At 44.9% G+C, this 10,953-nt stretch overlaps 1 protein-coding gene across 2 annotated transcripts; it reads left to right on the plus strand.

Annotated features, from left to right (window-relative positions):
- The first annotated feature begins 1,053 nt into the window (after nt 1-1,053).
- Nucleotides 1,054-10,636, plus strand: LOC110508969 (angiomotin-like 2a). 2 transcript variants are annotated; one of them, XM_021589900.3, is made up of 10 exons: nt 1,054-1,336; nt 2,018-2,836; nt 3,325-3,439; nt 5,931-6,075; nt 6,311-6,400; nt 7,351-7,822; nt 7,981-8,082; nt 8,235-8,392; nt 8,761-8,892; nt 9,250-10,636. In XM_021589900.3, the coding sequence occupies exons 2-10, from the start codon at nt 2,082-2,084 to the stop codon at nt 9,336-9,338; spliced, it is 2,058 nt and encodes a 685-aa protein (XP_021445575.3). In that variant the 5' UTR covers nt 1,054-1,336; nt 2,018-2,081; the 3' UTR covers nt 9,339-10,636. The 2 variants fall into 2 exon arrangements, with proteins under 2 accessions (XP_021445575.3, XP_036822517.2); XM_036966622.2 differs by having other exon boundaries at nt 1,122-1,336; nt 2,062-2,836.
- The last annotated feature ends 317 nt before the right edge of the window (nt 10,637-10,953 follow it).

The following is a 10,953-nucleotide window of genomic DNA, read 5'->3' on the forward strand; positions in this document are numbered from 1 at the left end:
AACTAACTTTTTGGAAAGGTGGCATCCTCTGAAGGTGCCACGTTGAAGGTCACTAAGTTCTTCAGTAAGTCTATTCTACTGCTAATGTTTGTCTATGAAGATTGCATGGCTGTGTGTTCAATTTTATACACCTGTCAGCAACAGGTGTGTCTGAAATAGCCAAATCCACTCATTTGAAGGGGTGTCCACATACCTTTGTGTATATATAGTGTTTTTGAGATTTGACCCCATAGTCCAGCAGGTGCTCCTGTTTGGAATTCTCTACCACACTGCATCATGTATTGCATTAGGCACAAATCCTTTTAATGTCCTGGTCACGGGGAAGACTGAAGCCACAGATTGCAATGGACAGCTGCCTACAGTATATACACCTCTCCTCACCCCACTCTGTCTCCTAACTGCTCCCCAGGTGCCGATGACGTGGTCGCAGGCAACCCCCCCTCTGATTCAGAGGGGGGGTTTAATGCTGAGGACATATTTCAGTTGAATGCATTCAGTTGTGCAACTGGCTATCCACTTTCCCTTCCCTTCCTGTCCTGCTGAGATGCTCATCTCACACACAAGTCAATGGCTACACTCGTCACTAGATAAATATAGATTAGTTGTGTAGAGTCCTGAATCTATAGACTTTTTCATTAGCTGAAACCTATAGCGCCATATTGACTGAATGGTTATATGCACAGTTGGTTATATGCACAGTTGGTTACATGCTCAGTTGGTTACATGCACAGTTGCCCTTGAATGAAATGTGTCAAAACAAATCTATAGATGTATATTACTACACACTAAATATCTGCAACGGTATAATATCAGACAGACAATGAGAGATGTTTGGAAACTAGGAATATTTACTTAAGTCTTAGACATTGTCAGCATGTTTTCATCTTTATGACATGTTTAGGCCTATGTAACTCCTGCCTGCTTATTTCACTATAATGAATCGCTGAGTTTTGTTTATGATCAGGAACAAATGCATAAGCATTGATGTTCCAACTCCATAACACGCCATCCTCATGGTTGTGAGTAGAACTGCAGTTATTCAGTTCGTCCTCCACCTCCCCCATTGGAACCGTGTGGTTTACGCTTTTGATCCCCGAGGGACCTCGCGCGCTCTACATTCCAGGCATTCCGACTTCAGTCTCTGCTCAGTTACTTATTATCTCTCTGTGCTCGACAACCATGTCAGTGTGGAGCAAGTTCCGAAAAGAGTAGACCACAAAACTCCTTCTGGAAGGACGAGAACGATTTAAACGAAACATTGTGGATTACTTTGGCTTAATTTATTTTTTATTTTTAAGTTATTAAAAACGTTTCGCTGGAATACGAGTGTGAACTGGTAAGAATTGTTACGTGTGTGTGTATGGGAAATGTGCGCTTTCGGCTATTTTGTAACATTCAAGCCTTGAATTAGCCATTGTGCGTAAACACAAGTTCACAGAAGTTATATTATAGTTAATCATTTCTGTGTACGCTACACCATGAGCACTTGTTGGTTCCTATTCCTAAAACTGTTTCTATGTTTCTAGAGCTATTTGCTTGGCTCCTCTGTTAGAATGGAATTTCAAATGCAAGTTTTCCCTTCGTCGCAAAGTTACTTCTATGAAACTTTTCATGAACAACAAACATTTTATCCATAATGTTGTGGATTTAACAAATGTGTCAATTAATACTGTATGCGCTTCACTATTTCAATTTTAAAAACAATTATTACTACAAGGCAATGCATGGAATGACATCACTCAAAAGTAGTGAATATATTGTTGATTTTTACTTGACTTCCTGTAGGCCTTGAGGAATGTATGGGCTTAAAAAAAAGAATATTAGTTGTTTTTTGCAGTCTACATTATTCTACAGTAATGTTTTGGATGACCACACAACATTTGCGTTATCATGCAAATTATTGACTGGCCTCCTGTTAATGTTGTATATGATCAAGTATCCAGTTTTAGGTGTAGGCCTACTTGCCAGTTCTTATTACCAGTATTCTTATTGATTTTCATTGTTTTTCATATTCCAGTTTCATGGTCATCCATAAACACCTCGTCTACCCCTGATCACCAGCTTCGAACAACGGAACCAACATGGCGTCTACAGAAGAGCCGTCTGGCACGGTCCTGCACCGCCTCATCCAGGAACAACTACGCTATGGCAACCCCACAGATGCCCGCACCCTCCTGGCCATCCAGCAGCAGGCACTGCGCGGAGGCAGTGGAGGGTCCCCTGGCGGAGGACCAGGGAGCGGAGCAGAAGAGGGCCCCAGTAGAAGCCCCCGCTCCTCCCTGGAGAGCCTCACCCAGGAGGACTCCTCATTCCTCCAGTTGTCCACCCGTCAGGAGCCCCAGGGCCAGGAGCACCATGGAGACTACCAGCACTCGGAGAGCAGCTACCAGCTCTACCAGCTCCACGGAGAGGAGCTGCCCACCTACGAGCAGGCCAAGGCCCACTCCCAATACCTGGCTCAGCATTGGGCACCCGCCCCGGCCCCCCACAAGCAGCTCCGCGAGGGGACCCTCCTGCGTGATGCGGACTACCGTGCAGCGGAGGAGCTGATTGAGTTAAAGCGAGGGCACGTGAGGTCGCTCAGCGAGCGTCTCCTGCAGCTGTCTCTGGAGAGAAATTGTGCCATGGCGAAGTCGGAGGCGGCGAAGAGCTCCTCACAGAGCTACCCAGAGCTGGGTTACTACGCCCCCCCACAAGGCCTCCAGGACCAACACATCCCACACCCAGAATACTCATCGGTTACCATTATGTCCCAAGGTTATATGCCCATCCACGCTCAAGAGCCCCAGTGTGTGTACAGGGACATGCCCCCGTCACTCCAGATCCAGCAGCACAGGTACTAAGGCATTTCAGCAGTTGTGTGTGTGTGTGTTGGACATATAGAAAGATCATGCAAAGGTGTACCCACCATTTGATTGTCATTGCCCTGAATCAACAGCCATCACACATTTCATAGTGTGTTAATTTCTGTGGGCAAAGCCGTACGCATAATGGACTTCAAGCCGTGTGTCATTGGCTATATGTCATCGGTGCCTTGCATTCCAAACCTCCTTGCATGCGTTGTGAGTCATTACATGCGCAGGTTGGAATTCCAATTGCCTTTCTGAAAACACTTTGGAAGCCAACCTACCTAGGGTGGAGTTGATGTGTTCATTCTAATATAGGGTGCTTGTAATACCTAGGATGCCTAACAAATGTAGGTTGCTCACGTAACCACGGTTCTATGAGCTAAGGGGCTATGTTAGTCACACTCATCGAAAGACTGTTGTAGTTGTAAATCTTTGGATATCTAGTGAACTCAACAACACACGTCCCTCCTCACAGGTATGCGGGCCCAGGCAGATTTGAGCCAAGGCAGATGGACCTGCTGGTGCTGGAGAACGAGAGGCTGAGACAGGAGCTGGAGGGCCACCGAGAGAAGGCCTGCCGCATCCACAAGGTGAGAACCGTTCTCCTTTTTTGTCCATCTCGAAGATGGCGACATGACATTGGAATGGTTTGTGCCGTTGTATGCGTGAAGGACTGATGTTAATTTTGGAGGACCTATTCACGAGATACAGGACAGGTGCATATCAGACTTTTTTTTCATGTTTTCCTCAGTCATCAATGCATGATGAACTTTGAGTTACACAAAACACTTAACTTCTCAAGTTGGCATGCCCATACTGAATAACAAAGTACTGAAGTCCACAACATGTGCCACTTAATGAAGGGAATGGAGGAAACACAAGCCAAGTAGCACTGTGCAGCGACCCCAGGAGATCATTACAACAGCTGCTACCATTGGCTGTACATAGAGACCCCATAGAGCCCAGAGGCTGTTACTGTATCCACACTCCCTGCATTGTTCTGCAGATGGGGGTCGTGCGTATGTGCTTGTGTGCCCTTTAGTTCCAGAGGCCATAGATTTTCGGTCCTATCCAGGGAATGTCAGACAGCAGTCGATGGGTTTGTGACCCCTGGCACAGCTGACATGCTCAGAGTGCCGAGACAGAGACATTCTGCTTGCCATGGCAGGTGGCAGGTCTGTGTGTGTCAACTGAAAGGACTCTATTGTACTTTGATCCCACTGCATTTTCACTTTTCATCAATCATCCTTTTTTTAATCCTCTTTTACTTTCATCCTCTTTCACCCCCATTTGTTTTTGTCACTTTTCACGTCTCTTTTCGACCCTTTTTATTGACCAGCTCATAAAATGTTCCTGACCAAACTGTTTACTCCTCTTGACAACCCCATGTCAATATGTTATTGTCTACTATTATGAATCAAGATGGTGGCAACAACACTGGCTGATAAGACTTCACCCATTTGTCTTGGTAGATAGAGCTAGATTGAGGACTCATCTTTAAAATGGTGGAAGGCCTCGATGGCAATGTCCATGCTAAAACGGGTTATATCCATCTTTCTATCTCTATGGTGAATGCATAAACTGCTGCTGGTCTCCTTTTGGAGTTACGTCACCCCGCCCCTCCTCAGCCTTAAAGAATGATAATTAGCAGGGTTGGAAAGTTTCCCCGGGCTGTCGGGCCACAGGCCTGAGTAGACATGCCCGAGTGGCTGCTGTAATGGTGGGCGTCTCTACTTTTCCACTTCTTTGCCTGTTTCTGTTTCCACAGGCACAGGCATGCACACCTTTCCCACACTGGCAACCTGCCCAGACCTCCATCTCTCTCTCTGTGTGAGTGAACTAGCCACACCTGGAAGGCCAGCGTGATTGTTAGCTCCCAGGAATGCAGATATTAATCAGCCACACACACACAGGGAGTGGTGTTTGCTCAAATTCCTCTGGATTATACTCGTATAGTGCTTGTACTGTGTATACACACAGTATGTAGGCTATGTGCCCATATGTACAGAACGTGCTCCCAGGGATATTTATGTATATATGCCCATATGTATATACAGTTGAAGTTGGAAGTTTACATACACTTAGGTTGGAGTCATTAAAACTCGTTTTTCAATAACTGGAGGTGTACCTGTGGATGTATTTCAAGGCCTACCTTCAAACTCAGTGCCTCTTTGCTTGACATGAAAATCAAAAGAAGTCAGCCAAGACCCAAGAAAAACAATTGTAGACCTCCATAAGTCTGGTTCATCCTTGGGAGCAATTTACAAACGCCTGAAGGTACCATGTTCATCTGTACAAACAATAGTACGCAAGTATAAACACCATGGGATCATGCAGCTGTCATACCGCTCAGGAAGGAGACGCGTTCTGTCTCCTAGAGATGAACGTACGTTGATGTGAAAAGTGCAAATCAATCCCAGAACCACAGCAAATTACCTTGTGAAGATGCTGGAGGAAACGGGTACAAAAGTATCTATATCCACAGTAAAACGAGTCCTATATCGAGTGGCCATCACAAAGCCCTGACCTCAATCCTATATATAATTTGTGGGCAGAACTGAAAAAGTGTGTGTGAGCAAGGAGGCCTACAAACCTGACTCAGTTACACCAGCTCTGTCAGGAGGAATAGGCCAAAATTCACCCAACTTATTGTGGGAGCTTGTGGGAGGCTACCTGAAATGTTTGACCCAGGTTAAACAATTTAAAGGCAATGCTACCAAATACTAATTGAGTGTATGTAAACTTCTGACCCACTGGGAATGTGTTGAAAAAATTAAAGTTGAAATAAATCCTTCTCTCTACTATTATTCAAACATTTCACATTCTTAAAATAATGTGGTGATCCTAACTGACACAAGACAGGGAACTTTTACTAGGATTAAATGTCAGGAATTGTGAAACTTGAGTTTAAATGTATTTGGCCAAGGTGTATGTTAACTTCTGACTTAAACTTATTTCTACGCCTGAACCAACACCCCCACCCCCTGCGTCTCCAACGCATATAAAGATATTAAACCAACAAACAAGATGGCTGACCAAAAATGTCCTCCTTTCCCCTCTTCCTTCTATCTGTCCATTCAGTTGGAGCAGGAGGTCCAGAGGGTATCTAAGGCCCATGAGACTCTGCTGCAGGGCAGCTGTAAGAGGGAGAGCCTGGAGCAGACCTTGAGGAGAAAACTGGTGGACGAGATCAGGAGGCTGCAGGAATTCAACAGAGACCTCCGAGGTAAGGACTACAAATAACACAAGCTCTCTGGTTTGTTAGACATTGACTGGCCAGGCTTGTTTGTATTTCGTTCATGCCCCAAAACTGGTCCAAAACCATTTTGGGGGATTATAATGGTTTATATTAGAGTGGGACTGGTGGCATGGAAATATTTTCGCAAATCTGTTTTAGTGTAAGTGTATAGCAGTTTAGAAATGCTTCCAGTTTTCCTAAACTTTAAATATTTGCGTTACAGAAAGCCTGGAGAATGCGAGAACACACGCCGCCAAAGAAGTGGAAGCTGCCGACCACAACCAGCACATCATGACCAAACTGCTCGAGCAAAGTAAGTGTGTCATCCATTCCATCTCTGTCACAGGATTGGAGCATAGCACGGCACCTTGTAACCAAGCTACATCCTCTATGAAGGAATTTTAGTTGTATAACCTCCGCTTATCTGGTGAGAACGCCTCAACAGTAAACACATGTAGCCTAGCGGTTAGAGCATTGGGCCAGTAACTGAAAGGTCGCTAGTTTGAATCCCAGAGCAGATGAGTGAATTGGTCCATGTACCTTTGAACAAGGCACTTAACCCTAATTGCTCTATCATCGCTGCTGATAATGGCTGACCCTAACCTTCACTCCCCTCTCCGAGGGTGTCTCGGGAGTTTAGATATGCAAAAAACAGGACAAATAGAAGCACCCACCAAATTATTATAATGTATTATCGTAAAAGGAATTATTAATGACAAAATACAGTTGACCTAACATCAGGTTCCTAGGGTTGTTGATTTACGTTGTCATTTTAAGCAGTGGGCTTTCCCCAAGGCTAGATGGGGTTGGAGGTGTACGGCCTTGGTTGGAGGAATGTTTCTTGTTAAGTGGGTCAAAGGGATAGGGGCTGCCCGCATCACTTCCTCTTCCTTTCCCCTTGACATTCCACGAGTGCTTGGGCAAATGAGGACCATCTGCCATGATGGGTGAATGCTGGGACGTATTAGCAGGGTTAAAGCGATGGTGGTGTGATGGCTTAAGACAGTCCAAGCTCTCATTTTCAACTTCGAAATAGCTCCATGTGGCCTTAGACTAAGACTGGTTTTCAGGTCTCGTGTTCAGCCCAGTACACAACACTAGCTTTTCATTGACGTATCTTCCAAATGTATCCTATGTGTGAATGTTGTACAGTTTGTAGCTTTTTGGCTATACCATATATAACCTTCTCTTCTCCTCTTTCTTCTCCTTCTCTTCTCTCCTCTTTGCTTCTTCTCCCCTCTTCTCATTCTTTCCTCCTATCAGACGAGGAGCAGCAGTTTGAGCGTGAGCGTGTAGAGCGAGAACTCCAGCGGCTCCGCAACTCCGCCGAGGAGCAGTGCCTGAGGGCTGAGCAGCTGGAGGAGGCCCTGGAGGCCCAGCGGTGCAGGGGACGGCAGCTGGAGGAGGAGCTGCGCCTCAAGCGGGCCTACGTGGAGAAGGTGGAGCGGCTGCAGAGCGCCCTGGCTCAGCTGCAGACCACCTGCGAGAAGCGTGAGGGCCTGGAGATGAGGTTGAGGACACGCCTGGAGCAAGAGCTGAAGAGCCTGAGGGCGCAGCAGAGGCAGTCTCACCCGCCGGGCGTGACGGTGGGCCCCCTGCACGAGCGTCTGAGGGAGAGAGAGGAGTGTATCTTAGCCCTGGAGGCAGACATGGTGCGCTGGGAGCAGAAATACTTGGAGGAGAGTACCATGAGGCAGTTCGCCATGGACGTGGCCGCCAGCGCCGCTGCTCAGAGGTGAGGGTCAGAGGTTAAGGGATTGATCCCTCAAAGGTTGTATTCTGTATGCACATACAGGAGAAAACATTTTCAAAACATGTAGGCTAAATGCGTTTTTATACTTTACATTTTTACCTGCATCCATTTCCTAAAATAATGTATTTCCTCTGTTCCAGAGACACAACCATCATCAACCATTCCCCCTGCCACTCTTCCAACAACAGCTTCAATGAGGTCCTGCCTGTATCTGACTACAGAAACCAGGAGATGGAAAACCGGTATAAATATTACTTTTTTTTCTTTAAATCTATATTATTCAGAATGTATAGTATTATTGCTGTTATGATACTTTGTATAATAAGTTTAATGTACTTTGTTGCATCAGATGGCGACGATTGGAGATCTGACTCAATATTTCTCCTGTCAATAGGATCTGTGCTCTCTACACCCAAATTCTGGAGAAGGATGCTGTCCTCAATATCCTACACCAGCATTTGCACCAGGAACAGATCAAGAAGGATGGGTCTTGTTTGCCTGCCGCCACGTACACTCCTGTCAGCACGGCCAAGTGCACCAGCATAAACAAAAGTAAGGATGAGGGTCAGAGATGAGAAAACCTCATAACACCTTTTTTTTAATCTATTACTTGTGCTTCTACATCTGCATTGCTTGCTATTTGGGGTTTTAGGCTGGGTTTCTGTACAGCACTTTGTGACATCTGCTGATGTAAAAAAGGCTTTTTATAAATACATTTGATTGATATTACTCAAGGGGTCTCTCAGGGCTCTGTTCAGGGGCCACTGTTGTTCTCAACATACATGCAACATAATCAAATATTAAGTAAGGAGTTATTGTAAAATATAATTATAATAGTAATGAGCATTGAAGTGGATTGAGGTTAGAATGACAGCACCTGTTGCGTGCCAGTGGCTGATCCCTTTCATGTACTGTTGTAGGTAAGAGTTTGTCAGATGACCAGACTCTCTCTCTCCTCCGGTGCTCCTCCCCAGCTCACCCCAGCCAGAGCTGTGGATCAGAGGATGGCGCTAAGGCCAAGGAGCCAGCCACTGGTTCTAACCTCAGCATTGGTGAGTAGTCTCTCTCTCTCTCTCTCTCACTCACACACAGTCGCCCAAACACCCAAACCGTTCTCTGTAACTGCATCACATGCTGTGCCCTGGCAGTCATTGATTTACCAACCATACTCCCATAGAAAAATCCAATCGGCGATGGCTCTGTAGGTTAGAGGTCATTTGTGGGCTGCCGGAATGTGCTATGTTGTCGCACTTAGACCCGAGGATTGACTACACGTGTTTACCCGACTGGATCATCCCAATTTGGAAACGTCAGCATGTTTCTTTGGTTTCAGATAATGTACTGTAACTGTGGCTTATTTTTCCACTGTTTCCACTCCTCTAACACGTTTGCCCTCTTCTATTTTAAAGACAACGCTGCTGTGCAACAACATCGTGCCTCATCCTTGGACACATTAAGAGGCCTGGATGACTTGGAGGCAGTGGAAATCTTCATTTGAGGACGACTTTTGATCCTTGACAAGAGATTCACTCGAGGGTAGTGAACTCTCGGGAAGCTGTGCAGAGCAACTGACTACGCCAATGGTCAGAGTTTCTCTGAAAAATGGACGGAAGACAAGAATGTTGAAAATGAGAGGCGTATGTGTGGAATAAGGGTGTGGGCTTTCACATTTAGAGGGGAGCGGTGCTCTTCCTCGATCTCTTTCTCTCTTAGCCAGGTGGCTGCAGGCTAGCTGTCTTGGTATATGAGACTGTGAAACTTTCGAGGTACTTGGGACAGTATTTCAGTTTTGTAACGGGAAACATCCCACTGTACTGTCAGTGTATGCCAAAGTATTTATATTTTCTGTGTACAACGAGTTCAGGAACTTATTCCCAAATATGAACTGAAAGCTTCACGCTTTTCCAAATAACCTTGTCTGTAGAATTTATCTTTGGACTTTTGACTGGCATTCCCTCCCCGCGCAAAAATGTGCCCACAATCTGGCCACATTCCTGTGCCATGGAATTCTTCAGAGTTAGGAGAACAACTCTCCCATCTCTATAATTGAATAAAAATGCCAAAATCTTAATGTTCATATTTTCCTTGGCCCTATTCCCTAAGCCCAGTAGCTGTCTCTACCACAGGAGGTTGGTGGCACCTTAATTGGGGACTGTCATGGTAATGACTGGAGTGGAATGGGGAAAAAAATACATAAATGACTGGTTTCCATGTGTTTGATGCCATTCCGTTTGCTCCGTTCCAGACATTATTATGAGCCGTCCTCCCCTCAGCAGCCTCCACTAGTCTCTACAGATTTATAAATAGTTGTGATACAGTATGCAATGTATAGTCTGGTTTTTCTATTCCGACTTCTAAACATGAGGCCGGCGAGATCATTCTCAGCCTCGGGAGGGTGAAGAGTTTGTTTTGTTGCTTTTCACCGATAGTTTTTGTGTATTATTCTTCATGTGTATTTTCTGATGTGGTGAATCCGCTGGTCAGATTCACCACATTGATTAAGCTGCAAACTACACCATTTGGTTTTCGTTTACTGTGAGCCTTTTTCTGAACTAACAGGTTAATATATTTTATACAGACGTTTCTCTAATTATTTTAGATATGTTGTGCTATGAACAGAATGCCAAAGATTATTTTTTTTGTAATTTATGTGCAGACAATCATGGTTATGTCCAGCTGTCCAACAGATAAAGCGTTGACCTCAAGCAGACATTTCTGTTATCTCCTAACAATATGAAGGTTGTGAATTTGAATTCAAACATTTCATGAAGCAATAAAATATTATAATATATAGCACCTGTTTTACTTTGACATGTTTTATTCCTGAAAAAAACAACGATTTTGGTGAGTATGAATTTGAAAATTTGTTCTGTTGGCGGTTTTATTTTCTTTACACTTTATTTCCCTCACTTTACCTCATCTTCTCTTGACACATTCATTCCTTCCAGAGAGTGAGAGAAACCAAGAAAGAGAGAAATAATGAGGGCTCTCGTTAGTTAATGAAGGAAAACTAGGAAAAACTCTAGAAAGGCCAAAACCTAGGAAGAAACCTAGAGAGGAACCAGGCTATGAGGGGTGGCCAGTCCTCTTCTGGCTGTGCCAGGTGCAGATTA

This window comes from Oncorhynchus mykiss, chromosome 28 (genome assembly GCF_057628025.1).
Source record: "Oncorhynchus mykiss isolate SJ-2025 chromosome 28, ASM5762802v1, whole genome shotgun sequence".
NCBI classification, from domain to species: Eukaryota; Metazoa; Chordata; class Actinopteri; order Salmoniformes; family Salmonidae; genus Oncorhynchus; species Oncorhynchus mykiss.

What these genes read in the sequence shown, in the direction of transcription:
- LOC110508969 (XM_021589900.3), top strand. Translation starts at nt 2,082, where the DNA reads ATGGCGTCTACAGAAGAGCCGTCTGGCACGGTCCTGCACCGCCTCATC. An exon ending in GACCAAACTGCTCGAGCAAA is followed by an intron (nt 6,401 to 7,350) that starts GTAAGTGTGTCA and finishes TCCTCCTATCAG; the next exon opens with ACGAGGAGCAGCAGTTTGAG. An exon ending in GCCAGCGCCGCTGCTCAGAG is followed by an intron (nt 7,823 to 7,980) that starts GTGAGGGTCAGA and finishes CCTCTGTTCCAG; the next exon opens with AGACACAACCATCATCAACC.